The sequence below is a fragment of the Pristis pectinata genome, chromosome 14 (genome assembly GCF_009764475.1).
Source record: "Pristis pectinata isolate sPriPec2 chromosome 14, sPriPec2.1.pri, whole genome shotgun sequence".
Classification (NCBI taxonomy): domain Eukaryota; kingdom Metazoa; phylum Chordata; class Chondrichthyes; order Rhinopristiformes; family Pristidae; genus Pristis; species Pristis pectinata.
In genome coordinates this window covers 4,512,653-4,538,753 of record NC_067418.1, presented here as the reverse complement: position 1 = coordinate 4,538,753, position 26,101 = coordinate 4,512,653, and the positions used below count along the sequence as shown (strand labels likewise).

Genomic DNA, 26,101 nt, shown 5'->3' with positions numbered 1-26,101 from the left:
TCTCCAAAGAGAAAAGCCCGAGCTCATTCAACCTATCCTCATAAGACATGCTCTCCAATCTAGGCAGCATCCTGGTAAACCTCCTCTGCACCCTCTCTAAAGCTTCCACATCCTTCCCATAATGAGGCGACCAGAACTGAACACAATACTCCAAGTGTGGTCTGACCAGAGTTCTATAGAGCTGCAACATTACCTCGCGGCTCTTGAACTCGATACCCCGACTAATGAAGGCCAACACACCATACACCTTCTTAACAACCCTATCGATCTGCAAGTTGGGCCGGAGGACCTGCACTGTGCTGTAATGTTCTATTTTCTATGTTCATCCATGCCGACCAAGATGTCTGTCTGGGCTAGTCCCATTTGCCTGTGTTTGGCCTGTAAACCTTTTCTATCCATCTACATGTCTTTTAAACATTGTAGCGGTACCCAGCTCAACCACCTCCTCTAGCAGCTCATTCCATATACCCACCACCGTCTCTCGGGTCCCCTTTAAATCTTTCCCCTCGCACCTTAAACCTGTGCCCTCTAGTTTTAGACTCCCCTACCCTGGAAAGAAAGGACTGTGACCATCCACCTTATCTATGCCCCTCATGACTTTATATACCTAAGGTCACCTCTCAGTGTCCTACATTCCAGGGAAAAAAGTCGCAACCTTTTCTTATAACACAAGCCCTCCAGTCTCAGTAACATCCTCGTGAATCTTTTCTGCACCCTGTCCAGCTTAATGACATCCTTCCCATAGCTGGGCAACCAGAACTGCACACAATATTCCAAGTGTGGTCTCACCAGCAACCTGTACAGTTGCAATATGTCGTCCCAAGTCCTGTATTCAATCCAGATGGGCACTTGGTGCAGCACTATGGGAGAGCTGTTCTGTTGCTTGAGTCCTCTCAGGGGGATGTTAATAATCGTATTGTGCTCGTTTGAGGAAGAGACCAGAGGTGTCATTCATTGCTCATCCTTCAGCCAATACCACATTGCCATTTGTTGGATCTTGCTGTGTACAAATGGACTGTGATACTTAAAAACAATGATTGCAATTTGAAAGGGCTGCAGTAGATGTAAGAAACTATTGGGTGATGTGAAAGGTGCCACAGAAATGCAAGTTTTTGTTGAATCAAAAGTGGCCTCCAATTGGTTCTGGTGCCCCACTATGAGGTTGATCCTTGAGCCAGCTAAGGCCATGATACTGCATGGCTGGTCCATCACAGAAATCTTGGTCTTTGTAAATTGGCAGATTGGTTTATTATTGTCACGTACCGAGGTACAGTGAAAAACTTTGTTCTGCATGCCGTCCATACAGATCATTTCGTCACATCAGTGCATTGAGGTAGTACAAGGGAAAACAATAACAAAAGGCAGAATAAAGTGTTACAGTTACAGAGAAAGTGCAGTGCAGGCAGACAATAAAGTGCAAGTTCATACGAGGTAGATTGTGAGGTCAAGAGTCCATCTTATTGTACAAGAGGTCCATTCAGTAGTCTTATAACAGCGGGATAGAAGCTGTCCTTGAGCCTGGTAATACATGCTTTCAGGCTTTTGTACCTTCTGCCCAAATGGGACGGGGGAGAAGGGATAGGACCCGGGGTGGGTGGGGTCTTTGATTATGTCGGCTGCTTCACCGAGGCAGCGAGAAGTGTAGATGGAGTCCATGGAGGCGGGGCTGGTTTTTGTGATGTGCTGAGCTGTGTCCACAATGGCAGTTCATATCCTCAGACACTTGGCGACCTTAAAAAAATACTTCAACCAATGAGTCAGTGATTTCCTCTTTCAGTCCCTTGAGCTTCCCTGGGATGTATTCCATCTGGGCTAGGTTTGGCAGAGTCCTTAGAGCTTACACCAATCCTGATGTTCTACTTTGTCAATAAAAAGTGTTCAAACAACAGCTTTAACCTTTCCACGAAAGAACTAATTTGAGCACTTCATCAGAAACCCCAACCACACTGTAGCAATCGCACAGGATACTTCCAAGCTGTGCTGTTAATTCTCCAATTCATAACTCCCCCAAAGTAAAATTTTATCCCTTCTGGCTCCTCCCTTCTAATCCGAGCTGCTTCAAAATCTGCTCAAGCATGCTAGTAGGGCTGGGTGCCAGTAACTAATTTACGAGACTCGTTAGCGTACAAATGGGGGCAGTGTCTCTCAGGATGTGCTGATTGCATTTAACTGGGGCTGTCAAATAAAAATGAAGGTGTGCGTTGTAATTCCAAGTTGCACTGACTCCTGTAGAGTGGTACCAATTAATCCCATGTATTCTGCCGATAGAGAAGAGTTTTATTTTTAATTTCAGCTACACAGCATGATTTAACACATGAGCATTCATTTGGAAAAGAAACTCCATTGCCAATTATATGTGGTTTATTCATTGGCCACAGTCAGGGGGGTGGTAAGAAGAATGTTTTTTGCTGCAACTATCCAGTAACTAGGAGGTTAGAAGAAAGGCTGGTTTCTAGATATATCAAACAGAAGATCTGATTAGAATCACCTGGGACTGAGATGTAGATTTATAGCCTCCTGCTTCAGATCCATTGGCTTGCAATCATCCTCCTGGATATCGGGTCCAGTCAGGGTCAGAAGATCAGGGGTCAAATCCTGTTGGAGCGTCTTAGTCATAGAGTCATACAGCATGTAAACAGGCCCTTCGGCCCGTCTGGTCCATGCTGACCAGGATGCCCCTCTAGATCCCATTTGCCCCATATCCCTCCAAAGCTTTCCTATCCATGTGCCTGTCCAAATGTCTTTTAAATGTTGTTATTGCACCTGCTTCAACTACTCCCTCTGGCAGCTCGTTCCATGTACACACCATCTGTGTGAAGAAGTTGTCCCTCAGGTCCCTTTTAAATCTTTCCCCTCGCACCTTAAATCGGTGCCGTCTAGTTTTTGATTCCCTTACCCTGGGAAAAAGACTGAATGCATTCACCCTGTCTATGCCCCTCATGGTTTTATACACCACTATAAGGATGCCCCTTGGTCTCCTACACTCCAATAAGTAAAGTCCTAGCCTCCCCAACCTCTCCCTATAACTCAGTCCCTCGAGTCCAGGTAACCTTCTCGTAAATCTTCTTTGCACTCTTACCAGCTTAGTGATGTCTTTCCGATAACAGGGTAACCAAAACGGTACACGGTGCTCTAAGTGTAGTCTCACCAATATCTTGTACAACATCTTAAGCAAAAACGTTCAGGGTAATCCTCCTTTTCAATGGTGGAGGTGTGCTGCACCTTTGGAGGTACTGTCCTTGCTTGAGGTGGAAGTCTGAGAGGCAACTCCTCTCCAATGCCCTGTGCAAGTATATCCCACAAACACACTCAGTATAAATCATTAACTTGCTTCAAGACAGAAAATCATCAGTGAAATTCGGCTGCTGAGTCTCCTGCAATACCTCATGGAAACCAGCCTCCCTTCCATGGATTCTGTCTCTACTTCTCACTGCCTTGGTAAAACAGCTAACATAATCAAAGACCCCACCAACCCTGGACATCCTCTCTTCTCCCATCGGGCAGAAGATACAAAAGCCTGAAAGCACGTACCACCAGGCTCAAGGACAGCTTCTATCCCGCTGTTATAAGACTATTGAACAGGTCCCTAGTATGATAAGGTGGACTCTTGACCTCACAATCTACCTCATCGTGGCCTTGCACCTTATTGTCTGCCTGCCCTGCACTTTCTCTGGAACTGTAACACTTTATTCTGTATTCTTATTGTTTTCCTTGTACTACCTTAGTGCACTGATGTGATGAAATGATCCGTATGGATGGTATGCAAAACAAAGTTTTTCACTGTACCTCGGTACATGTGACAATAATAAACCAACTTACCAATTTGTTGTTTCTCGAGAAATAAAGTGTTACAGAATGCACTCAGGTTGAGAAAGGTCCTGCATGAATGCAAATTAGTTAGTGAGTTTATTGTCACATACACCAGGGTGCAATGAAATTCCTTGCTCGCGTGAAGCTCACAGTGAACAGTTTACATGGTAATGATAAATACAGCAATAAATACAGCGACAAGCGCAAAACAAGGGAATGGTGCAGTTTATGGTAATGCAGACTGAGGTAGTGCAAGAAGAAATGTTAAAGTGACAAAAACAGAAGAGGCTGAGTTAGGGGTTCGAGAACCTGGCAGCACCACCTGGAAGGGGATGGGAAATAAAAAACAGATAATGCTTGAAGCACTCAGCACCTGTCCAGAGAGAAATTCTTTGTCACTTAATCACTGAGGGTGCATGGATATTCCTTGCTGCGTACGAACTTGTGACCTGGTTTGGCTGCACACAGGTGTGGACTCCTTAATTGTCTGAGGTGTTTCAGCAGGTCAGTGATCTCCCATCGGATAGTGGAGGGCTGTTACTGTAGACCATGTGTCCACGTGTTCAAGAGGATGAATAAAAACTCAAAATACTTTTGCAAAGGGTCTTCAACCCGGAATATTAACTCTGTTTTTCTCTCTTTCTCTCCAGACGCTGAGTGCTTCTCTCATTTATCTGTTTTTTTATTTCTGATTTCCAGCATCTGCAGCTTTTTTGAGGAGATTGCAGAGTTGACTGCATTGCCATCTCGTTCCCAGTCACCGTATTTGATGCCTTGGTCAATTTTGTTTCATCCATGTGTTGGTTGAAACAATTATGTTGCTTGCTGGACTACTTCTGGAGGCAGTTAAGGGCAGGCACGGTAGTGTAGCAGTTAGCGTAACACTATTACAGCGCCAGCAACTGAGGTTCAATTCCAGCCGCTGTCTGTAAGGAGTTTGTACGTTCTCCCCGTGTCTGCGTGGGTTTCCTCCGGGTGCTCCAGTTTCCTCCCACATTCCAAAAACAAGACGTATGGCTTAGGAAGTTGTGGGCGTGCTATGTTGGCACCGGAAGTGTGGCGACACTTGCAGGCTGTCCCCAGAACACTCTACGCAAAAGATGCATTTCACTGTGTGCTTCGATGTACATCTTTCTTATCTGTAGGTCTGTAATGAGACAGATTTCCTTCCATTAAGAGTGAAGCGAATAAATGTAAGATAAGTTTTGTGGTTATCATTACCAATAAAATTCAGAATTAATCTTATTTATTGGACTGAAATTTCCCAGTTGCTGTTGTGGGATTTGAACATGTCTCTGGGGCATTAGGTGAGACACAACCAACTCAATGGAATTAATCCACCAAGGACTTCAATAGCATCTTCTGGAAGGTGGTGAGATGATGAAACTTATACTCCAGGGAGCAATGGGTGAGGCAAGAAGAAACAGGATTAACACACCAGTGCTGTAAATAATGGGTCCAGAACAGAGTTAGCAGAGAAATTGGGATGAAGAACTAGCAGGTTATAGCTCTTCCTCAGTCCCTTTTCCAATTTGTTCCAACCTTAGAACACAGAACATAGAACAGTACAACACAGAACAGGCCCTTCAGCCCACAATGTTGTGCCGACATAGCTATTCCCTCCTACCTACAGAATGCCCAGATCCCTCCATTTTCCTCTCATTCATGTGCCCATCCAAGCGCCTCTTAAAAGCCCCCGATGAGTTTGCCTCCACCACCCTATCAGGCAACGCATTCCAGGCATCCACCACTCTCTCAGTAAAAGACGTACCCCTCACGTCTGTTCTGAACCTACCCCCTCTCACCTTAAATGCATGCCCTCTGGTATTGTATTGTTCAATAATGGAAAAATGATATTGCTTGTCCACCCTATCTATGCCCCTCATAATTTTATGCACTTCCAACAGATCACCCCTCAGCCTCTGCCGCTCCAGAGAAAAGAGCCCAATAGTTTGTCCAGCCTCTCCTGATAGCACATCCAGGTCGCATCCTAGTAAACCTCCTCTGCACCCTCTTTAAAGCCTTGACATCCTTCCTGCAGTGAGGTGACCAGAATTGCACGCAATACTCTAAGTGCGACCTAACCAGAGTTCTATCAAAATGCATCATAACTTCTTGACTCCTATACTCAATACCTCGATTAATAAATGCCAGCATTCCATAAGCCTTCTTAACCACTCTGTCTACCTGTGTAGCCACTTTCAATGAGTCATGGACTTGCACCCCAAGGTCCCTCTACTCTTCAACACTGTTAAGGGTCTTGCCCTTAAGTGTACTGCCTCTTGACATTCATCCTACCAAGGAGCAACACCTCATATTTATCCAGGAACCTTATTCAGGAGACAAACATTGACTCTTTATCCTTTGCTTTTTCAGGGCGATAGTGTGTTGACTGTCATCAAGGCGAAAGCACAATGGCCTGCTTGGCAACCCCTGAATGTGTAAGTAAGAGATTTTTCAGTTGGCATTTTGATTAGAAATGTTAGATACTGTGGAAAATCTCTGGCATGTTTTTAAGTGCTCCACTCTGGAGATTCAAAGTTTAGGAGTTTTTGTTTGAACTTAGTCTTCTGTTTGAGAGAAGTCTTCCCCTGCCTTAGAAATGGACAAAGCCAGTAGAGTTGGTGGTGGAGAAAATGGCTTTGTGCTCGTGTTTAGCAAGAGGTCAGTTAACCTCATCCTGGACTAGATGGCAGAGACACGAAGGAGAAGCGAGATGGTACGGTGTTGGAGTTGGACATGGGATATGTGCTGACGGGAACTGACGGTGTCTCCACTCAGGGCTGGGAAGGCTGGATTGTCGGGAGACTCCGGAGGTACTGATGTGGGAGCGGAGGATGGAGCACATTTTAGTATCTGTGGTAACAACAAACAACCTGCTGCAGAAAGTCAGCGGGTCGAGTAGCATTTATGGGGTGGGAAGGGAACAGATCCCCCCCCCACCCCCGGCCCTCCCCACCCATCTTCATTCCGCCATCTGGTTCCATCTGCCATACACCTCTCCCCCAGTGGTTCCCCTTCTCACCTCCAAGGCACTGGCAGTGCTTTGTATCTCCCTCCAGCAGCCGTCCCCTCTCTTCACTCTCCCCTGCCCCCACCTCGCTCTACCTGCCTCCATCTATCATCCACCTGCCACTGTCGCCCATCTCCACCCCTGGTCCCCTCCCCTCCCCTCCCTGGGGCTCCTACCTCTCATCTTTCATCCCTCCTTAGTCCACCAATCACCCTGGGTCCCACTCCCCTCCCCCCTTCCCCCCCTCCCCCTTCTCGCCTTCCCTTCTCCCATTCTCCCCCTCTCTCCCTCTCTCCCTCTCTCCCTCTTCCCCTCTTCCCCTCTCCCCCTCTCCCCCTCTCCCCTCCCCCCTCCCCTCTCCCTCTCTCCTTCTCTCCCTCTCTTCCCTCCCCCTCTCCCCCTCCCCCTCTCTCTCCCCTCTCCCTCTCTCCCTCTCTTCCCCTCTCCCCCTCTCCCCCTCTCCCCCTCCCCTCTCCCTCTCTCCCCCTCTCCCCCCTCCCCTCTCCCGCTCTTCCCCTCTCCCTCTCTCCCTCTCCCTCTCTCCCTCTCTTCCCCTCTCCCTCTCTCCCCCTCCCTCTCATCTCCCTCTCTTCCCCTCTCCCCCCTCCCTCTCTCCCTCTCCCCTCCCCTCTCCCCCTCTCTCCCCCCCTCCCTCTCTCCCGCTCTCCCCCCCTCCCTCCTCCTCTCCCCTCCCCCTCTCCCCCTCCCCTCTCCCTCTCTCCCCTCTCCCTCTCCTCCTCTCCCTCTCCCCCTCTCCCCCTCCCCTCTCCCTCTCTCCCCCTCTCCCTCTCTCCCTCTCTTCCCCTCTCCCCCTCTCCCTCTCTCCCTCTCTTCCCCTCTCCCCCTCTCCCCCTCTCCCCCTCCCCCTCCCCTCTCTCCCCCTCTCCCTCTCACCCCCTCTCCCTCTCTCCCTCTCTTCCCCTCTCTCCCTCCCCCTCTTCCCCTCTCCCCCTCTCCCCCTCTCCCCCCTCTCCCTCTCTCCCCCTCTTCCCCTCTCCCCCTCTCCCTCCCCTCTCCCTCTTCCCCTCTCCCCCTCTTCCCCTCTCCCTCTCTCCCTCTCCCTCTTCCCCTCTCCCTCTTCCCCTCTCCCTCTCTCCCCCCACTCCCTCTCTCCCCCTCTCCCCTTCCCCCTCTCTCCCTCTCTCCCTCTCTCCCCCTCTCCCCCTCACCTCTCTTGCCCTTCTCCCCCTCACCCCCTCTCCTCCCTTTACTGGCCATCTCCCCTCTCCACTCTCAGTCCTGATGCAGTGTCCGGATCTGAAACGTCTACAATTCCTTCCCCCCCCAGAGATGCTGCTCGACCCGCTGAGCTCCTCCAGCAGATTGTGTTGCTCCAGATTCCAATATCTTCAGTCTGCTGTGCCTGTATCTCCTAACTATCTGTGGCGATGACTTGCTCTACAGTTTGGCACTGTGCTGACTGGAAGTTTATTCACATGAGAAAAAACAAAATAAAGCATTTTAGATAAATTGAGAAGAATAACAGTGGAGAAATGCAAGTTAATGTAGTACCAAGAACAAAAGCAGTGAGTGTGAACGTAATGCTTGTAACAAAGTGAAGTATTGCACGTTACTTCACACCTATGTGATCAGACTGAAAATGAAAGCAGTCCCATGGGATATGAGGCTGACAGAGAGGCTTGTATTTCTGTGTCTTTCACAGTTTGAAGGTGTCTCAAGTGCTTCACCCTGGATGAAATGATCCAGGATGTGTAATCACTATTGCAATGTATTGGTGTTGGTTTATTATTGTCACTTGTACTGAGGTACAGTGAAAAACTTGCCTTTCATACCAATCATACAGATCAATTCATTACACAGTGCAGTTACATTGGGTTAGTACAGAGTACATTGAGGTAGTACAGGTAAAAACAATAACAGTACAAAGTGTCACAGCTACAGGGAAAGTGCAGCGCAATAAGGTGCAAGGTCAGATCGTGAGGTCATAGTCCATCTTATCGTATAAGGAAACCGTTCAATAGTCTTATCACAGTGGGGTAGAAGCTGTTCTTGAGCCTGGTGGTACGTGCCCTCAGGCTCCTGTATCTTCTGCCTGATGGATGATAGGAAGATCGCAGTGATGATGTGGTTGGTATCGGGAACGAGCTGCCAGGGGAGGTGCTGGAATCAGATACAATCATGACATTTAAGAGGGATTTAGACAGACGCTAAAATAGACAAGGCATAAAAAATATGGCACTAATGAGGGAAAATGGGATGAGTATCGATGGGGAAAAAGGTCTGCATGGATATGATGGGCTGTACAAATCTATGATTCTATGAATAATTAATGACCTCACAGTGAAGGTGCCCCAGATACCTGCTCATAATATAATTTAATTTTACATTCAGTTTGAGGGAGAGAAGAATGGGTCAAAGGCCAGCAATTTAAACTTAAATAAGGTTAATAATGAGGGCTTGAAATCAGGTCTAGCTACAGTGAACTAGCAAATATGGTGCAGGGACTTCTCAGTCGTTGTCTAGTGATGGATATTTAAGGGGATTTTTCAGAATAGATACGCTCCAACGAGAAGGAAAATTCCAAGACAAAGACCTATCATTCACAATTAACTGCAACAGTTAAAGATTGTGGTAAAACTTGAAGAAAAAACATTTAATTATGATAGAGGTGTACAAGATGATAAGAGGCATAGATCGTGTGAACAGTTGGAGACTTTTTCCCAGGGTGACAATGGCTAACACATGGGGACATAATTTTAAGATGATTGGAGGAAGGTATAAGGGGGACGTCAGGGGTAAGGTTTTTTACACAGAGGGTGGTGGGTGCGTGGAACACACTGCCTGCAAAGATTGTGGGGCAGATATATTAGCGACATTTAAGAGACTCTTAGATAGACACATAAATGATAGAGAAATGGAGGGCTATGTGGGAGGGAAGGGTTAGATTGATCTTAAAGCAGGATAAAATGTTGGCACAACGTTGTGGGCCGAAGGGCCTGTACTGTGCTGTAATGTTCTATATTCTATGTTCTATGAAGGTCAGCAAATTAGGCAGAATATAAAAAAACAGCAAAAAATAGCCAAATGATTAACAAGGAATAATTAGAGAATGAGATAAAGTTCACCAGTTATATAAAAACAGATAGTAAAATGCTTCTATAGATATTTTAAAAAGAAAAGAGGTTACATAAGCCAGTGTTGGTCTTACAGAAAGTAAGTCTGAGGAATAAATAATGGAAGTCAAGATAACTGATGAACTTAGGGTATTTTGCATCAGTCTTTCCTGTAGAGGATGTAAGTAACATCCCAGAAATATCTGCAAATTGGGAAATGGAAGGAAGAGGGGAAGTTGGGGAAATTTAAGCAACTTGTTGGAGCCATGGACTTTGACCTAACGTCTGAGAAGAAGTGGTCAGTGAGATCGATGACGTGTTGGTTTTAATTTTCCAAGATTCCCTCAATTTGAGAAGGATTTAATTAGATTGGAAAATAACAAAAGTGACTCCTTAATTGAAAATTGGAGAGAAACAGAAAGTAAGGAAGCTTCTGTTGCTTCTGTTTTCCCAGGTCAACTTAACATCTGTCCTAGGGAAAACATTGGAAGCCATTGTTAAAGGAGAACCAATGAATTCTCTATACTTAGATCTTCAGAAGGCATAAAATAAGGTTGTTACTGAAAATAAAGACATGCTGTGGGAGGTAACATATTGATGTGGCCTCAGGTGTGGCGGGCTATCAGAAAAAAGAGTAGGAATAATTGGGTCTTTATTCTTCTGGTGGCAAGATGAACGGTGTCCCATAGGAATCGGCACTGGGGCCTCAACTTGGATGAAGGTACTGAAAGCACTGACACAAAGATAGGTGGGAGAGTAAGTTGTGGAGATGTCATAAGGAGACTACAAAGGGATATAGATAGGTTAAGTGAATGGGAAAAGATCTTCCAAATAGAGCATAATGTGGTAAAATGTGAAATTGTGCATTTTGGTAGAAAAAATGAACAAGAGCATATAGATAAGTTGGTGAGAAATTACAGAGCTCAGAGATACAGAGAGATTCCGGTGTCTGAGTGCCTGATTCACTGAATGTTTGTGCATAACAAGTACTTCAGAAAGCCAATAGCATGTTACCGTTTATTGCTAGAGGAACTAAATACAAAAATAGAGTTATTCTTCAGTTGTATAGGACATTGGTGAGACCACACCTGGGATACTGTGCACAGTATTGGTATATAAGTATTTAGTATTATACAGGATTTAAAGGATGCTAATGATAGGAAGCAGTTCAGAGAAGGTTTACTGGATTAATTCCGAGAATGGGTAGGTGAAGAAATGTTGGATAAGCTGGGCTTGTATCTGCTGGAGTTTAGAACAGGAAGAGGTAATGATGGATCCTGAAGGGGCTTGACAGGATGGTTGTGGAGAGAATGTTTCTTCTCATGGGGAATGTAGAACTAGGGGTCGTTATTTGAAAATAAATTTTGCTCTAAGACAGAGATGAGTTGACTTCTTTCTCTCAGGGTGGTGAGTCCTTGGAACTCTCTTCCACAAAAAGTGGTGGAAGCAGAGGTATATAGATTCTTGATAATCAAGTGGTACAGAGGTTATTGGTGTACATAAGAATGCAGATTGCATTCAAATCAGTCACAGCATTAAATAGCAGAATGGACTAGAGGGGCTGTGTGGTCTACTCTTGCTCCAATTCATATGATCATATGTTAGCCACTATGGATCAAGTTGAATTTATTGTCATGTGCACAAGTGCGGTGAGGTACAGGTACAGTGAAAAACTTGCTTGCAGCAGCATCGCAGGCACATGGGTACTGACAGCACACAGAACATAAATTATACATAAATTATACAAAGCAGTGAAGAAAAATATTTTGCCAAACAAGACATTAGTGCAGAAACACTATCAGAAACAAATCCATGGTAGTGCAAGGGGTGGTCCATGGTGTCCTGTTGCTGAGCTAGGGTTAGGGCTATATAGGTCAGTTCAAGAACCCGACTTCAATGACCATCATTCACCTAGAAAAATGTAAATTAAACACAAATTATACACAATTTTTACACAAAAGAACACAATTAGAACAAAAAAAAACAAAGTCCATTTTAGTGCAAAGTGGTCACAGTGTCACTAAACTGTAGTGATTAGGGTTGTGCCGGTTGGTTCAAGAACTGAACGGTTGAAGAGATAAGAGAAACTGGAGGTCAAAGAACTCCTGATGCTGGCAATAGTGATGCTGCTTACCATCTCAATTCCTTTCTGAATGAAAGAACCTCATCCTTCTCTTTGGAGGGAAGTTTTACAATAACTGCCATTTTATGGGTGGGATGGAGAAGCAACACAGCCTAATCAGTGAAGAGGTTTCTTGCCCACCTTTGAATCCTTCCCCATTGAGGTAACCCAACAGATCATTAGAACATAGAGCATAGGACAGTACAGCACAGAACAGGCCCTTCGGCCCACATTGTTGTGCCAACATAGCTAATCCCTCCTACCTACAGAATGCCCATATCCCTCTATTTTCCTCTCATTCATGGGCCCATCCAAGCTCCTCTTAAAAGTCCCCCATGAATTTGCCTCCACCACCCTATCAGGCAATGCATTCCAGGCATCCACCACTCTCTCAGTAAAAAAGGTACCCCTCACGTCTGTTCTGAACCTTCCCCCCCTCACCTTAAATGCATGCCCTCTGGCATTGGATCGCTAAATAACGGGAAAAAGATATTGCTTGTCCAATCTATCTCTGCCCCTCATAATTTTATACACTTCCAACAGATCACCCCTCAGCCTCCACCGCTCCAGAGAAAAGAGCCCAAGTTTGTCCAGCCTCTCCTGATAGCTCATGCCCTCTAATCCAGGCAGCATCCCAGTAAACCTCCTCTGTACCCCCTCTAAAGCCTTGACATCCTTCCTATAGTGAGGTGTGTGGAACTCGTTAACTGTGACCAAAACCAGTATCCAACCACAAGGAGACAGACTGCTTTTGGAAGGGAGAATTGTGAAGTGACAACAAATTATTTCTTTAACCTCTTGCAATGTGCTAGATTTTGGTATGATTCTGGTTAGCCAGCGAGAAAGTTATTTCAACCTCAGTGGAAACATCTCCAACAGCATGTACTTGTTTAATTTAATTATTATAACTTAGTTTTGCATAGGATAGAATCAGAGAGCCATGCAGCACGGAAACAGGCCCTTCGGCCCAACTAGTCCATGCTGACAAGATGCCCATCTAAGCTAGTCCCAATTGCCTCTATCTGGCCCATAACCCTCTAAACCCTTCCTATCCATGTACCTGTTCAACTATCTTTTAAATGTTGTTAATGCACCTGCCTCAACCACTTCCTCTGGCAGCTCACACAGACTACCCTCTGTGTAAAAAAAGTTGCTCCTCAGGTTCCTATTAAATCTCTCCCCTCTCACCTTGAACCTATGCGCTCTAGTTTTTGATTCCCTTTCCCTTGGAAAAAGACTGAGTGCATTCACCCTATCTGTACACCTCATGATTTTATACACCTCTATATGGTCACCCCTCAGTCTCCTACACTCCAATGAATAAAGTCCTAGTCTGCCCAACCTCTGCCTCTAACACAGGGCAGCCTTTGATGTGGTGTGATTAGCTCGGTCAGCATTTATTGCCTAGTCCTAGTTGCCTTGAACTGAATAACTTGCTGGACCAGTTCAGAGGGAATTGAAGGGTCAAGAACATGGCTGTGTGCCTGGGACCAGATATACCAAACTTACCCAGTCTGGTCCATATTTCTTTCCTTGAAGGATATCTGTGAACCAGATGTTCTGTTTTTCAATAATCCTCTAAGTCTCTTCAGTGCCTTAACGCAATAAACACCCTAAAGCACTTCACAAGTGCCTCTACTTCCTCAGGAGTCTAAAGAAATTTGGCATCTCCCTGTTGACCCTCACCAATTTTTCTCGCTGCACCATAGAAAGCATCCTATCTGGATGCATCACGGCTTGGTATGGTAACTGGTCTGCCCAAGACCGCAAGAAACTGCAGAGAGTTGTGGACACAGCTCAGTACATCATGGAAACTAGGCCTCCCCTCCACGGACTTTGTCTACACTTGCCTGCTCAACCTCTCTCTACAACTCAACTCCTCAAGTCCTGGCAACATCCTCATAAATCTCCTCTGCACTCTTTCCAGCGTAATGGCATCTTTCCTATAGCAGAGTGACAAAAACCGAACACGATATTCCAAATGTGGCCTCACCAACATCTTGTACAACTGCAACATAACATCCCAGCTCCTGTACTCAATGCTTTGACTGATGAAGGCCAGTATGCCAAACGCATCCCTGCTGTTGGTCGACGTTAGAGCTAAACTTGATAACTGGCATTCAACATGAATAAAATAAATCCATTTCCCTCCAGCACCTAAGGAGTTAACTTCAAATTTAAATACAGCCAGAATACACTGATGGAGTGCTAATTCTGTTAGTGAAAGTCAATCCCATGAATATATAAGCAGGAGCATTATTAAAACTATTTATACCCCGCACTGACTTTATACAGAATAGACTGAATAATGAGTTGGAGACTGCTGAATGAATTCTAACCTTTTAGACTTTTGGATTATCACCACTCCTGACCTAAAGAGTCAAATCCAGGTTCCCCCTGGAAAAGCCAGGAGGGAGGGTCAGTGGGAACACTGTAGCTGGATGTGTATAAATGAAGACTGTCATTACGACGAAGCCTTTGCAAAGGCAAATCTGATTTCTTTCAGTGTGTGCGATTAGCTCAATAAAAATATACATTCAAAGAGATTTGGGATACAATCGGCAGTCACTAGAATTGGATTTATGCATTTAAAGGCTTGTCATTAATGCAAATTACCAAATTCCATCATTAACATATTTCTTCACAACCTCCTTTCACTCTTGTGCTCAAAGATCCATTTTGACAATTTTACTTCCATTCATCTGGACGCTGTCATGTTGAGTAAACTGTCTCAGAATTGTAACCTTTGAATGGCAAAGTGCTGTGAGAGTCAATTCTAAAGGCTCGTTCTGAAGGAAATCACCCACAAGAGAATCTTTACTTGAAGCATTAGCAGATCACAATAGCACCTCATAAATAAGTACAGAATGGTGACTTCGCTAGAATCTCTTCTTGGCATCTGCTGACCTGCAGATGATGATTAAACATTTCTTTTAATTCTGAACAGCTCTGACCACAGAGCTCATTGCTTTTCTTCGGAGAGGAAAGAAAAATCAGGATTTAATTTTGATATTTACACATGTCATTTTATTAATTTCCCATCTTTCAGTGTCCATGCTCCAACATTAATTTTAGTTAAAGGGGAAAGCTGGATATTTGGCTTTCTCCTGCATGATCTGTATGTCCACTGCCAAGTCCTGATCACCATCTCCATCACTGCCCTGGATTCATTAGACAATCTGCCAATGTTAAAATTCTCCCCACTTATTTCCAAATCTCTTCATGATGCCAAACCTCCCCAAAGGCCATCGACATTAGTGCGTAACGTTAGTTCTCTTCCTCTCTTAAAACTTGCTGCTTAAGCATTTTCAGAATTTCTTGCTTTTTAAAATTTCTTATTCCCAACATCCACAGTACTTTGCTATTGTTGAAAGAAATGAGATTTCTTTTTCACTAGGAAAGAAGATTATGACACAAAGGAATGATTGAAGTATTTAAAGAAATAAACTGAGAGTGCCAAGACTTATTTGTCTCAGTATCCAATTCGAAGTCAAAATCAAGGTTGAGATTATTGCCATCTGCACAAGTACATGTGTGCACAGGTGCAATGAAAAACTTACTTGCAATACCATCATAGGCACATAGCATCAGATAAGCAGCATTCACAAGAAAAAACCATTAATTAAAGATAAAGTTATGCTATTTTTACAAGAAAGAACACAATTAGAACAAAAAAAAGGTCCATTCTAGGATAAAGTGATCAAAGTGGTCACAGTGTTGCTGTACTGAGGTAGTGATTAGGGTTGTGCTATTTGGTTCAAGAACCGAATGGTTGAAGGGAAGTAGCTGTTCCTGAACCTGGTGGTGTGGGACTTCAGGCTTCTGTACCTCCTGCCCGATGGGAGCCGCGAGGAGATGGCATGCCCCAGATGGTTGGGATCTTTGACAATGGATTTTGCCTTCTTGAGGCAGCGCCTCCTGTAGATACTCCTGATGGTGGGGAGTGATGTGCCCGTGATGTATTGGGCAGAGTCCACTACTCTCTGCAGCTTCTTACGTTCCTGCGCATTCGAATTGCCATACCAGACGGTACGTGATGCAACCAGTCAGGATATTTTCAACAGTACATCTGTAAAAATTTGTTAGAGTGTTCGGTGACAAGCCGAACCTCCTTAACCTCCAAAGAAAGTAAAGACGCTGGCATACTTTCCTTATGATTGCATCATTGACACAAGCTGAGGTAGAACTCTCTATTTAAAAGATGTGTGAGATACCAGAGTCTTTATATAATTGACATGAGGTGTCTGGAACAAGGAGTCAGTTGCAAAATAAAGGACAGAAATGAGAAGATTTTTTTTCATTCAAAAAGTAGTGAATCTTTGTAATTGTCTATTCAGGACAGAAATTGACTGATGGATCTTTAGATATTGAGTAATCAAGGCATGTGTGCTTAGCGCAGGAAAGTGGCATTTGTGCAAAAGATCACCCCTGATGTTCTGAAATGCTTCTACTTCTCATGTTCTTGTGAAAGGCAGCTCCAGAGCAGTGTACAACGTGCCCTGATGTGTTCCGCATTTGCCGCACAATGTGCGCATGAATTCATTGCATGGGTTACGCTTCCTGCCACTGTGCCCAGTGAAAGACAGACCTATAAGAGTGGGCACAGATGGTGGCATCATCCCCATTGCTTACACTTGCCTGCAGGACACAAGAGCACAACAAAGTATGAGCAGGGCGAGACCACACAGCCCCTCAAGCCTGCTCCACTGTTCACTATGATCATGGCTGATCTGTCCCAGGCCCCTATCCTTTCTCTAGGCCAGTTTCCCACAGCCCTCAATTCCCTGATCTATTAAAAGAATATCTACCTCCACTTTAAACACTTCTAATGATCTAGCCTCCACAACTCTGGGGGCAGAAATTTCAGAGATTCACTACCCTTTGTAAGAAGAAATCTCTACACACCTGTTTTAAATAATTGGTCCCTTATTTTGTAGCTCTGTCCCCTCGATTGAGATTCTCCCACTGATGAAAACATCTCAATATCTACCCTGAATTATCCTCCAGATCTTGTAGATTTCAATATTACTACCCTTCTTCTAAACTCCAAAGAATAAAGACCCAATCTGTTTAGTCTCTCTTGATAAGACCATAATAAGACCAAAAGATATAGGAGCAGAATTAGCCCATTCAGCCCTTCAAGTCTGCTCCACCATTCAATCATGGCTGATTTATTTTTCCCTCTCAACCCCATGCTCTTGCCTTCTCCCCGTAACGTTTGACACCCTTACTAATCAAGAACCTATCGACCTCAGCTTTAAAGATACCCAATGACTAGGCCCCCACAGCTGCCTGTGGCAATGAATTCCACAGATTCATCACTCTGGCTAAAGAAATTCCTCCTCATCTCTGTTCTAAAGGGACGTCCTTCTATTCTCTGGCTGTGCCCTCTGGTCCTAGACTCTCCCACTACTGGAAACATCCTCTCCATGTCCACTCTATCCATGCCTTTCAGTATTTGGCAGGTTTCAATGAGATCCCCCTTCATCCTTCTAAACTCCATCGAGTACAGGCCCAGAACCATAAAACACTCCTCGTACGTTAACCCTTTCATTCCCGGGATCATTCTTGTGAACCTCCTCTGGACCCTCTCCAGGGCCAGCACATCTTTCCTTAGATATGGGCCCAAAATTGCTCACAATACTCCACATGTGGCCTGACCAACACTTTATAAAGCCTCAGCATTACATCCTTGCTTTTATATTCTAGTCTTCTCGAAATGAAAGCTAACATTGCATTTGCCTTCCTTACTACCAACTCAACATGCAAGTTAACCTTTAGGGAATCCTGCACTAGGACTCCCAAGTCCCCTTGCACCTCTGATTTCTGAATTCGCTCCCCGTTTAGAAAATAGTCTCCGCCTTTATTCCTTCTACCAAAGTGCACGACCGTACACTTCCCAACACTCTATTCCATCTGCCGCTTCTTTGCCCATTCTCCCAAGTCCTTCTGCAGACTCCCTACTTCCTCAACACTAGCTGCCCCTATCTTTGTATCAACTACAAACATGGCCACAAAGCCCTCAATTCCATCATCCAGCTCATTAACCTATAATGTGAGAAGTAGCGGACCCAACACAGTCCCCTGCGGAAGACCACTAGTCACCGGCAGCCAACCAGAAAAGGCCCCCTTTATTCTCACTCTTTGCCTTCTGCCAGTCAGCCAATCTTCTATCCATGCTGGTACCTTTCCTATAATACCATGGGCTCCTATCTTGTTTAGCAGCCTCATGTGAGGCACCTTGTCAAAGGCCTTCTCAAAATCCAAGTAAACGACATCCACCGACTCTCCTTTGTCTGTCCTGCCTGTTACTTCCTCAAAGAATTCCAACAGATTTTTCAGGCAAGATCTCCCCTTAAGGAAACCATGCTGACCTCAGCCTATTTTATCTTGAGCTTCCATATACCCTAAAACCTCATCCTTAATGACGGGACAATCCTCTTTGTTGTGAGATATAGGTAAAATAGATAACTTGCTTGCAGCAGCATCATAGACACATGGATTCAAACAACACACAAATATAATTTATACATAAATTATACCAGTCAGTGAAGAAAATGTGCAAAGCAAGACAGTGTAAAAACAAAATGAGAAACATGTACCTGGAAGTGCAAGAGGTGGTCTGTAATGTTCTGTTGCTGAGGGAGGGTTAGGGTTGTGCAGGTCGGTTCAAGGACCTGATGGTTGAAGGGAAGTAGCTGTTCCTGAACCTGCTGGTGTGGGACTTCAGGCTTCTGTACCTCCTGCCCGACGGCAGCAGCAAGAAGAGGGTGTGGTGGGGATCCCTGATGATAGATGCCACCTTCTTGAGGCAGCATATCCTGAAGATGCTGTCAATGGTGGGAAGGGCTGTGCCCGTGATAGACTGGGTTGTGCCTACTACCTGGTCAAAAAAACCCACCCACCTACTCCAAGTCATGCACACTCAATGGTGGGACTGGGTACATGACCTATCTGAAAGGTCTCATGGTCAGGAAACTGGAGAAGATGCCAGCTTGGTTAACCTTCCCTTTTCAACCATCAGAGGAGGATCAACGCTCTGAATTCTGGATCCACTCAGTGCCTGAGACCCCTGATTTTAACCTCCTGGGAAAATGGTAGAGAGGTCTCTCTAGATACCTTCTGTGGTCCTGACATCACTCAGAGACCTCCAGAGAAGGAGTATTGCTCGCATCCTTCAGCGACCAACAACACAGGGTCTGAGGTTTCCCTTCAATCTGATGTTCCTTTTGGCAGTACAGCAAGACCCCAATAATCTGCTGTTTGACTATTCAAAAATCCCAGTTGTTGAGTGTGTGGCTTGTCTTGTGGTTCCCTCAAAACTCACCAGGGCTCTGGTTCCCTCAGATTCCTGATCTTCACTGGGGCCCCAGTTCCTGACGCTCACCATGGTCCCAGTTCCCAATCCCCTGAAACTCACCAGGGTCAGATCTCACACTCCCCTGATATTCACCGGGGCCCCGTTTCCCACACTCTCCTGAAATTCACGGGGGCCTCAGTCCCCTGAAAGTCACTTGGGTACAGTGGAAAATTTATTATGACATATAGAGAAAAGAATTAATTAAAAATGGGTGAAGATACTATTTGGGAATAACATCCAGTAGTCCAGAAAATCTGCTCTACCAAACCCTGGAGAATGCCGGTTTATCGGTGTTTCAAAGGGGATTACTTTGTGACAGACAATTGACAATTAAAGTGTGAAAAATCTGCTTCTCTGCTCAGAAATTGTGAATGTGATAACTCTGAAGGAGTAGATGACACACTGGAAACACAATCGGTATTGGTATTGGTTTATTATTGTCACTTGTACTAAGGTACAGTAAAAAACTTGTCTTGCAAACCAATTGTACAGATCAATTCATTACACAGTGCAGTTACATTGAGTTAGTACAGAGTGCATTGAGGTAGTACAGGTAAAAACAATAACAGTACAGAGTAAAACCTACCCCCGTCCCAGAGAGAATGTATACAGTCATCATGCAAAGCAAAGGAAAAAATAAGGATGTAAAATTTTAATGCATATTTGAAATGATTAAAAGTTGATGAATCTCATTTCAGCTGAGCAGATCCTCAAAGAATGGATTTGAATTGCACTGATAAAGTCTTATTAGAGTTTGCACTTGAAGTGTTGTTCTGAGGATGGATAAAAGCAATTAGTGGTTGTCCTGGGGGGAAGTTACGTAACATGGTTACGAGGGTTTAGAAGCATGGGAGGTGATCTCATTGAAAGTGAAATATTCTGTGAAGGATAAGCAAGGTTTATGCTGAGCGGGTGTCTCAGGGGGCGCAGTCTCTGGAGGAGGTGATGGACTGAGGTCTGAGAGGAGAAATGTCTTCACTCAGTGGGCTGTGAGGCTCACTAAGAGGCTCTGCATGTTCCATCGATGAGTCTGGTCAAGATTCAGATCCATAGTGGGGTTCAGAGGATATGGTGATTGGGGGAGAAGGTACAGTCAAGGTCAGGGGGAGGGTCATGTGACCTATTTCAGCTCCTATTTCTTCTGGCTTGGATGCCTCAGGCTATACTAGAAGGAAAGAGTCTTGTCCAACCTCTCCTTATAGTTCATGCCCTCTAATCCAGGCAGCATCCTGGTGAACCTCTTCTGCACCCTCTCCAAAGCCTCCACATCCTTCCTGTAATGTGGTGAACAGAATCACACACAATACCCCACATGTATTACACACAATACTCCACATGTGGCCCAACCAAAGTTTTATGCAGCTGCAACGTGACTTCCCGACTCTCATACTCAATGCCCCCAACCAATGAAGGCAAGCGTGCCGTACACCACCTTTACCACCCTATCTACTTGTGTTGCCACTTTAGGGGAGCTATGGACTTGCACCCCAGTATCCCTCCGTACATCAATGCTCCTAACAATCCCACTGTTTACTGTATACCTTCCTCCGATATTCAATGCCCTGAAGTTAACGTATTTTGCTGTATTTTTGTTGCACCGTGAAATGTCCTCTTTAATGCAATGCCTGAAGTGGTGCTGAATGCAGTTTCAAATGTAACTTTCAAAAGAGGATAGGATCAAATACTGTCCTTGCCTTTGGGGCAGGAGCAGGGCAGTAGGACTAATTGGAGAGTCTTTCCGAAGAACTAGATCAAATAACTTCCTCCTCTATTGCCACGATTCCGTCGTTTTATCTGATCAAACATTTTGGCAGTTTTCAATACTAATTGCCCCTGCTTTCTCCACCTTTCCCAGGCATGGTTGTGCAGTGATTGCGTAACTCGATGACCGATTTAGAAATTTAGGCCAGGAATTTGAAACCTCACAGGATGGATTGCCAATTAGAAAATTAAGTAAAATGTCTGAGAATAGAAAGGTGCCGACCAATAGTACCATTATAAGATCATAAAAATCCAGATAAGGTATCTTTATTAGTCACATGCACGTCAAAACACACAGTGAAGTGCATCTTTTTGCATGGAGTGTTCTGGGGGCAGCCTGCAAGTGTCGCCACGCTTCCGGCGCCAACATAGCATGCTCACAACTTCCTAACCCATAGGTCTTTGGAATGTGGGAGGAAACCGGAGCACCCGGAGGAAATCCACGCAGTCACTAGGAGAACATACAAACTCCTTACAGACAACAGCAGGAATTGAACCCGGGTCACTGGCGCTGTAATAGCGTTACGCTAACCACTTCTAACATCCAGCAACACGTATATGGCATGTTTTCCTTGAGCTGTTATTGGAGGAACTCAGTAAAACTCTGATAATCCATTCTCCAACCATTAAGAAATCCTGAAGGTTTGGCATCTAACACACCTGCTGATATTTGCAATCTCCACTCACCGGGGTTCAGTTCCTACATTGCCTTCAAACTCACCTTAAACTGGTTCACCCTCTCCCTTGATACTTAACTGGGTTCACTGACATGTCTCTGTATAACATCTTTTAGGAAAACTGAATTACAAATGTGTTGGACAATTCGTAAACTGACATCTGAAAGTCCAGAAAATCCTCTGATCTGGCACCACCAAAGTCCAAAAGGTGCCGGATTAACAGAATCTTTGCTGTACTATGGAAAAGCTGACACGTTAAAGAGTCCCTGTAGGACATTTTGTGGGGTAGTGCCTTTCCTGCTGTGGAGCTTCATGTCACTGAGAGTGTGGCCAATGTTTGGAGTACATTAGCTCGTATTTCACCCAGATATCCATGCAGGAATGGATGAACCTTTTTCCCAGGGCTGAAATGGTTGCCACAAGAGGACACAGGTTTAAGGTGCTGGGGAGTAGGTACAGAGGAGATGTCAGGGGTAAGTTTTTTACTCAGAGAGTGGTGAGTGCGTGGAATGGGCTGCCGGCAACGGTGGTGGAGGTGGATACGATAGGGTCTTTTAAGAGACTTTGGGATAGGTACACGGAGCTTAGAAAAATAGAGGGCTATGGGTAAGCATAGGGTAATTTCTAAAGTAGGGACATGTTCGGCACAACTTTGTGGGCTGAAGGGCCTGTATGTGCTGCAGGTTTTCTAAGAAGAGCAACTTCCTCCAGTCCACAACAAAGCCTGTATCCTCGCTCTTTTGTGCTTCTTCTCAAGTGGAAAATATTGGAAGAAAAGTAGAATAAGTAAAAAGATATTGTCATAGAATCATACATCATGGAAACAGGGCCTTCGGCCCAACTCGTCCATGCTGACCAAGGTGCCAACCTAAACTAGTCCCATTTGCCTGCATTTGGCCCATATCCCTCTGAACCTTTCCTGTCCATGAACCTGTCCAAGAGTCTTTTAAACATTGTAACTGTACCCACCTCTACCATTTCCTCTGGTGGCTCATTCCATATACCCACCAGTCTCCGTGTGGAAAAACTTGCCTCTCAGGTCTCCTTTAAACTTTTCCCCCGCTCACCTTAAACCTACACCCTCTAGTTTTAGACTCCCATACCCTGAGAAAAGAGGCTGTGACCATCCACATTATCTATGCCCCTCATGATTTTATAAACCTCTGAATGGTTCAAGTGAATTACGTGCAATTTCAAAAGTCGGTTCAATCCACCACCTGACAAAATGCCTTATTTAAAGGGCAAATCACGGAAATGTTGTGCCTTTAAAATCAACTGAAGAGTGGAAAAAGTCATTGTAGCAATATGACGTAGTGGAACTTCACTGATCTGAGCACCAAGATTCATATTCATGAGGATCAAATCCACAGTGTGCAGTTAAATCTAAGTTGCTGAACACATCTGCCAAAGTGTCAGGAACACTCCCACACCAAATACAATTCAACATCAACAAGGAAGGAGATTGTCAAGCTAATTGGAGCTACATTTAGCTGTGGGTCAGAATGTCTACACTACCCCTAAATTATTAATCGCCAAGACAGCAAAACACATTTGGAGCTAAGTGACACTTGGAACGACAACTCAGATCATAAGTACTTGTCAAATTACACTTCAGTGATTGACTAACTGAGCCTGGGACTACACAGCTCCCATACGCACTGCTGTGGACTATCTGTTTTGATAACTCTGCTTTTGTTTTTTGTTCTGTGCAGTCGGGCAGCTCCATCGGCAGAGTTCTCTGTTGATCGCACACGGCACCTCATGTCCTTCCTGACGATGCTGGGACCCAGTCCAGACTGGAATGTGGGGCTCTCGGCTGAGGACCTCTGCACCAAAGATTGCGGCTGGGTGCAGAAGGTCATTCAAGACCTCATTCCCTGGGATGCTGGGACTGACAGTGGAGTGACCTATCTGGTAAGCAGTTCCTTAGATTTTCAGCGGCTTCGCTCAGGGTAATTTGTCATTTTTACATGTACCGAGATACAGTAAAAAGCTTTTAAGCTATAAGATATCTGTTAGTCACATTTACATACATTGAAACACAGAGTGAAATGCGTCCTTTTGCATTACTGACAATGTGCTGGGGGGCAGCCCGCAAGTGTCGCCACGCTTCCGGCGCCAACATCGCATGCCCACAACTTCCTAATCCGTACGTCTTTGGAATGTGGGAGGAAACCGGAGCACCCAGAGGAAACCCACACAGACACACGGGTAGAATGTGCAAACTCCTTACAGACAACGGCGAGAATTGAACCTAGGTCGCTGGTGCTGTAATAGGGTTATGTTAACCGCTACGCTACCGTGCCGCATGTTTGTTTGCATGTCATCTAGACAGATCATTCCATACACAAGGATATCGAGGTAGTACAAAAGGAAAACAATAACAAAATGCAGATTATCACACAAGAGAGACTGTAGATGCTGGAAATCTGGAGCACACACCAAGTGTTGCAGGTACACAGTTACAGAGAAGCTGCAGAACAGGTAGACAAATAAAGTGATGAGGTAGACTGAGAGATCAAGAGTTCGTCTTTATTACACAAGAGGTCCATTCAAGAGTCTTATAACAGCGGCATAGAAGCTGTCCTTGAGCCTGATGGTACGTGTTCTCAAGCTTTTGGATCTTCTGCCCCATGGAAGGGGGGGAGAAGAGAGAATGACTGTGCTGGGAAGGGTCCTTGATTATGGTGGCTGTGTAGACAGAGTCCATGGAGGGGAGGCTGGTTTGGGTGATGGACTGGGCTGTGTTCACAACTCTTCTGCAATTTATTGTGGTCCCAGGCAGAGCAGTTGCCATACCAAGCTGTGATTATTCCGGATAGGATGCTTTCTACGGTGCATCAATAATTATTGATGAGGATCAACGGGGACATACTGAATTTCCTTAGGGAAAAGGAGTGTGACCATTCACCTTATCTATGCCCCTGTTGATTTTATATATCTCTGTAAGGCCAACCCTCTATCTCTTACATTCCAAATCCCAGCCTGCCCAACCTCTCCCGATAACTCAGGCCCTCGAGTCCTGGCAACGTTCTCGTAAATCTTCTTTGCGCTCTTTCCAGCTTAATGATGTCTTTTCTATAACAGGATGACCAAAACTGTACGCAGTACACCAAGTGCGGCCTCACCAACATCTTGACCAACTGCAACGTAACGTCTCAACTCCTGTACTCCGAAATGACAAAATATACAAGACCATAAGATACAGGAGCAGAATTAGGCCATTCGGCCCATCGAGTCTGCTCCACCATTCAATCATGGCTGACTTTTCTCAACCCTCTTCTCCTGCCTTCTCCCTGTAACTCATAACCCTCTTACCAATAAGGAACCTATAAATCTCTGCCTAATGATTTGACCTCCACAGCCCTCTGTGGCAATGAATTCCACAGATTCACCACCCTCTGGCTGAAGAAATTCCTCCTCATCTCAGTTCTAAAGGGCCGTCCCTTTATTCTGAGGCTGTGCCCTCAGATCCTGGACTCTCCCACTGATGGAAACATCCTCTCCACGTCCACTCTGAACGGGCCTTTCAGTATCCTGGAGGTTTCAATGAGATCCCCCCCTCATCCTTCTGAACTTCATTGAGTACAGGCCCAGAGGCACCAAATGCTCCTTATGCATTAACCCTTTAATTCCCAGGATCATTCTTGTGAACCTCCTCTGGACCCTCTCCAGGGCCAGCACATCTTTCCTTAGATACAGGGCCCAAAATTGCTCACAATATTCCAAATGTGGTCTGACCAACGCCTTATAAAGCCTCAGCAGTACATCCTTGCTTTTATATTCTAGTCCTCTCAAAGTGAATGCCAACATTGCATTTGCCTTCCTTACTACCGATGCAACCTACAAGTTAACCTTGTTTAACACCTGAAAAGTAGAAATCTGTGTCAGTTCCATCCCTAAATCCAATTATAATTTGTTATATTTGTTTAATTGTCCTACCTAGTAACTCTGTAACTACAGACAACAAGTTGTACTGCTTTGTGGAGTTTTGATCTTTCCCAGTTCTGATGAAGGGTCCCAGATCTGAACGTTAACCGTTTCTCGCTCCACAGATGCTGCCTGACCTGCTGAGTGTTTCCAGCATTTTCTGTTTTGGCTTTATATCTGATGTGATCCATTGCCTGTGGGATCACAGTCCTGCAAGGTGTTTCTCGTTAAGAAAATATTCTCCACTTCTTAGTCCTGAATGGCCTTATGGAGACACAAGGGACTGCAGATGCTGGAGTCTGGAATAACACACAAACTGCTGGAGGAACTCAGCGGGTCGAGCAGCATCTGTGG

At 45.0% G+C, this 26,101-nt stretch overlaps 1 protein-coding gene across 1 annotated transcript in view; it reads left to right on the top strand.

The window, feature by feature from the left end:
* Window positions 1-26,101, top strand: part of spon1b (spondin 1b) — a 353,689-nt gene that overhangs the window by 269,636 nt on the left and 57,952 nt on the right. Inside the window, exons 7-8 of the mRNA XM_052029057.1 lie at window positions 6,187-6,251; window positions 23,530-23,731. Coding sequence (XP_051885017.1) covers window positions 6,187-6,251; window positions 23,530-23,731 — 267 coding nt within the window. The remainder of the gene's footprint in view (window positions 1-6,186; window positions 6,252-23,529; window positions 23,732-26,101) is intronic.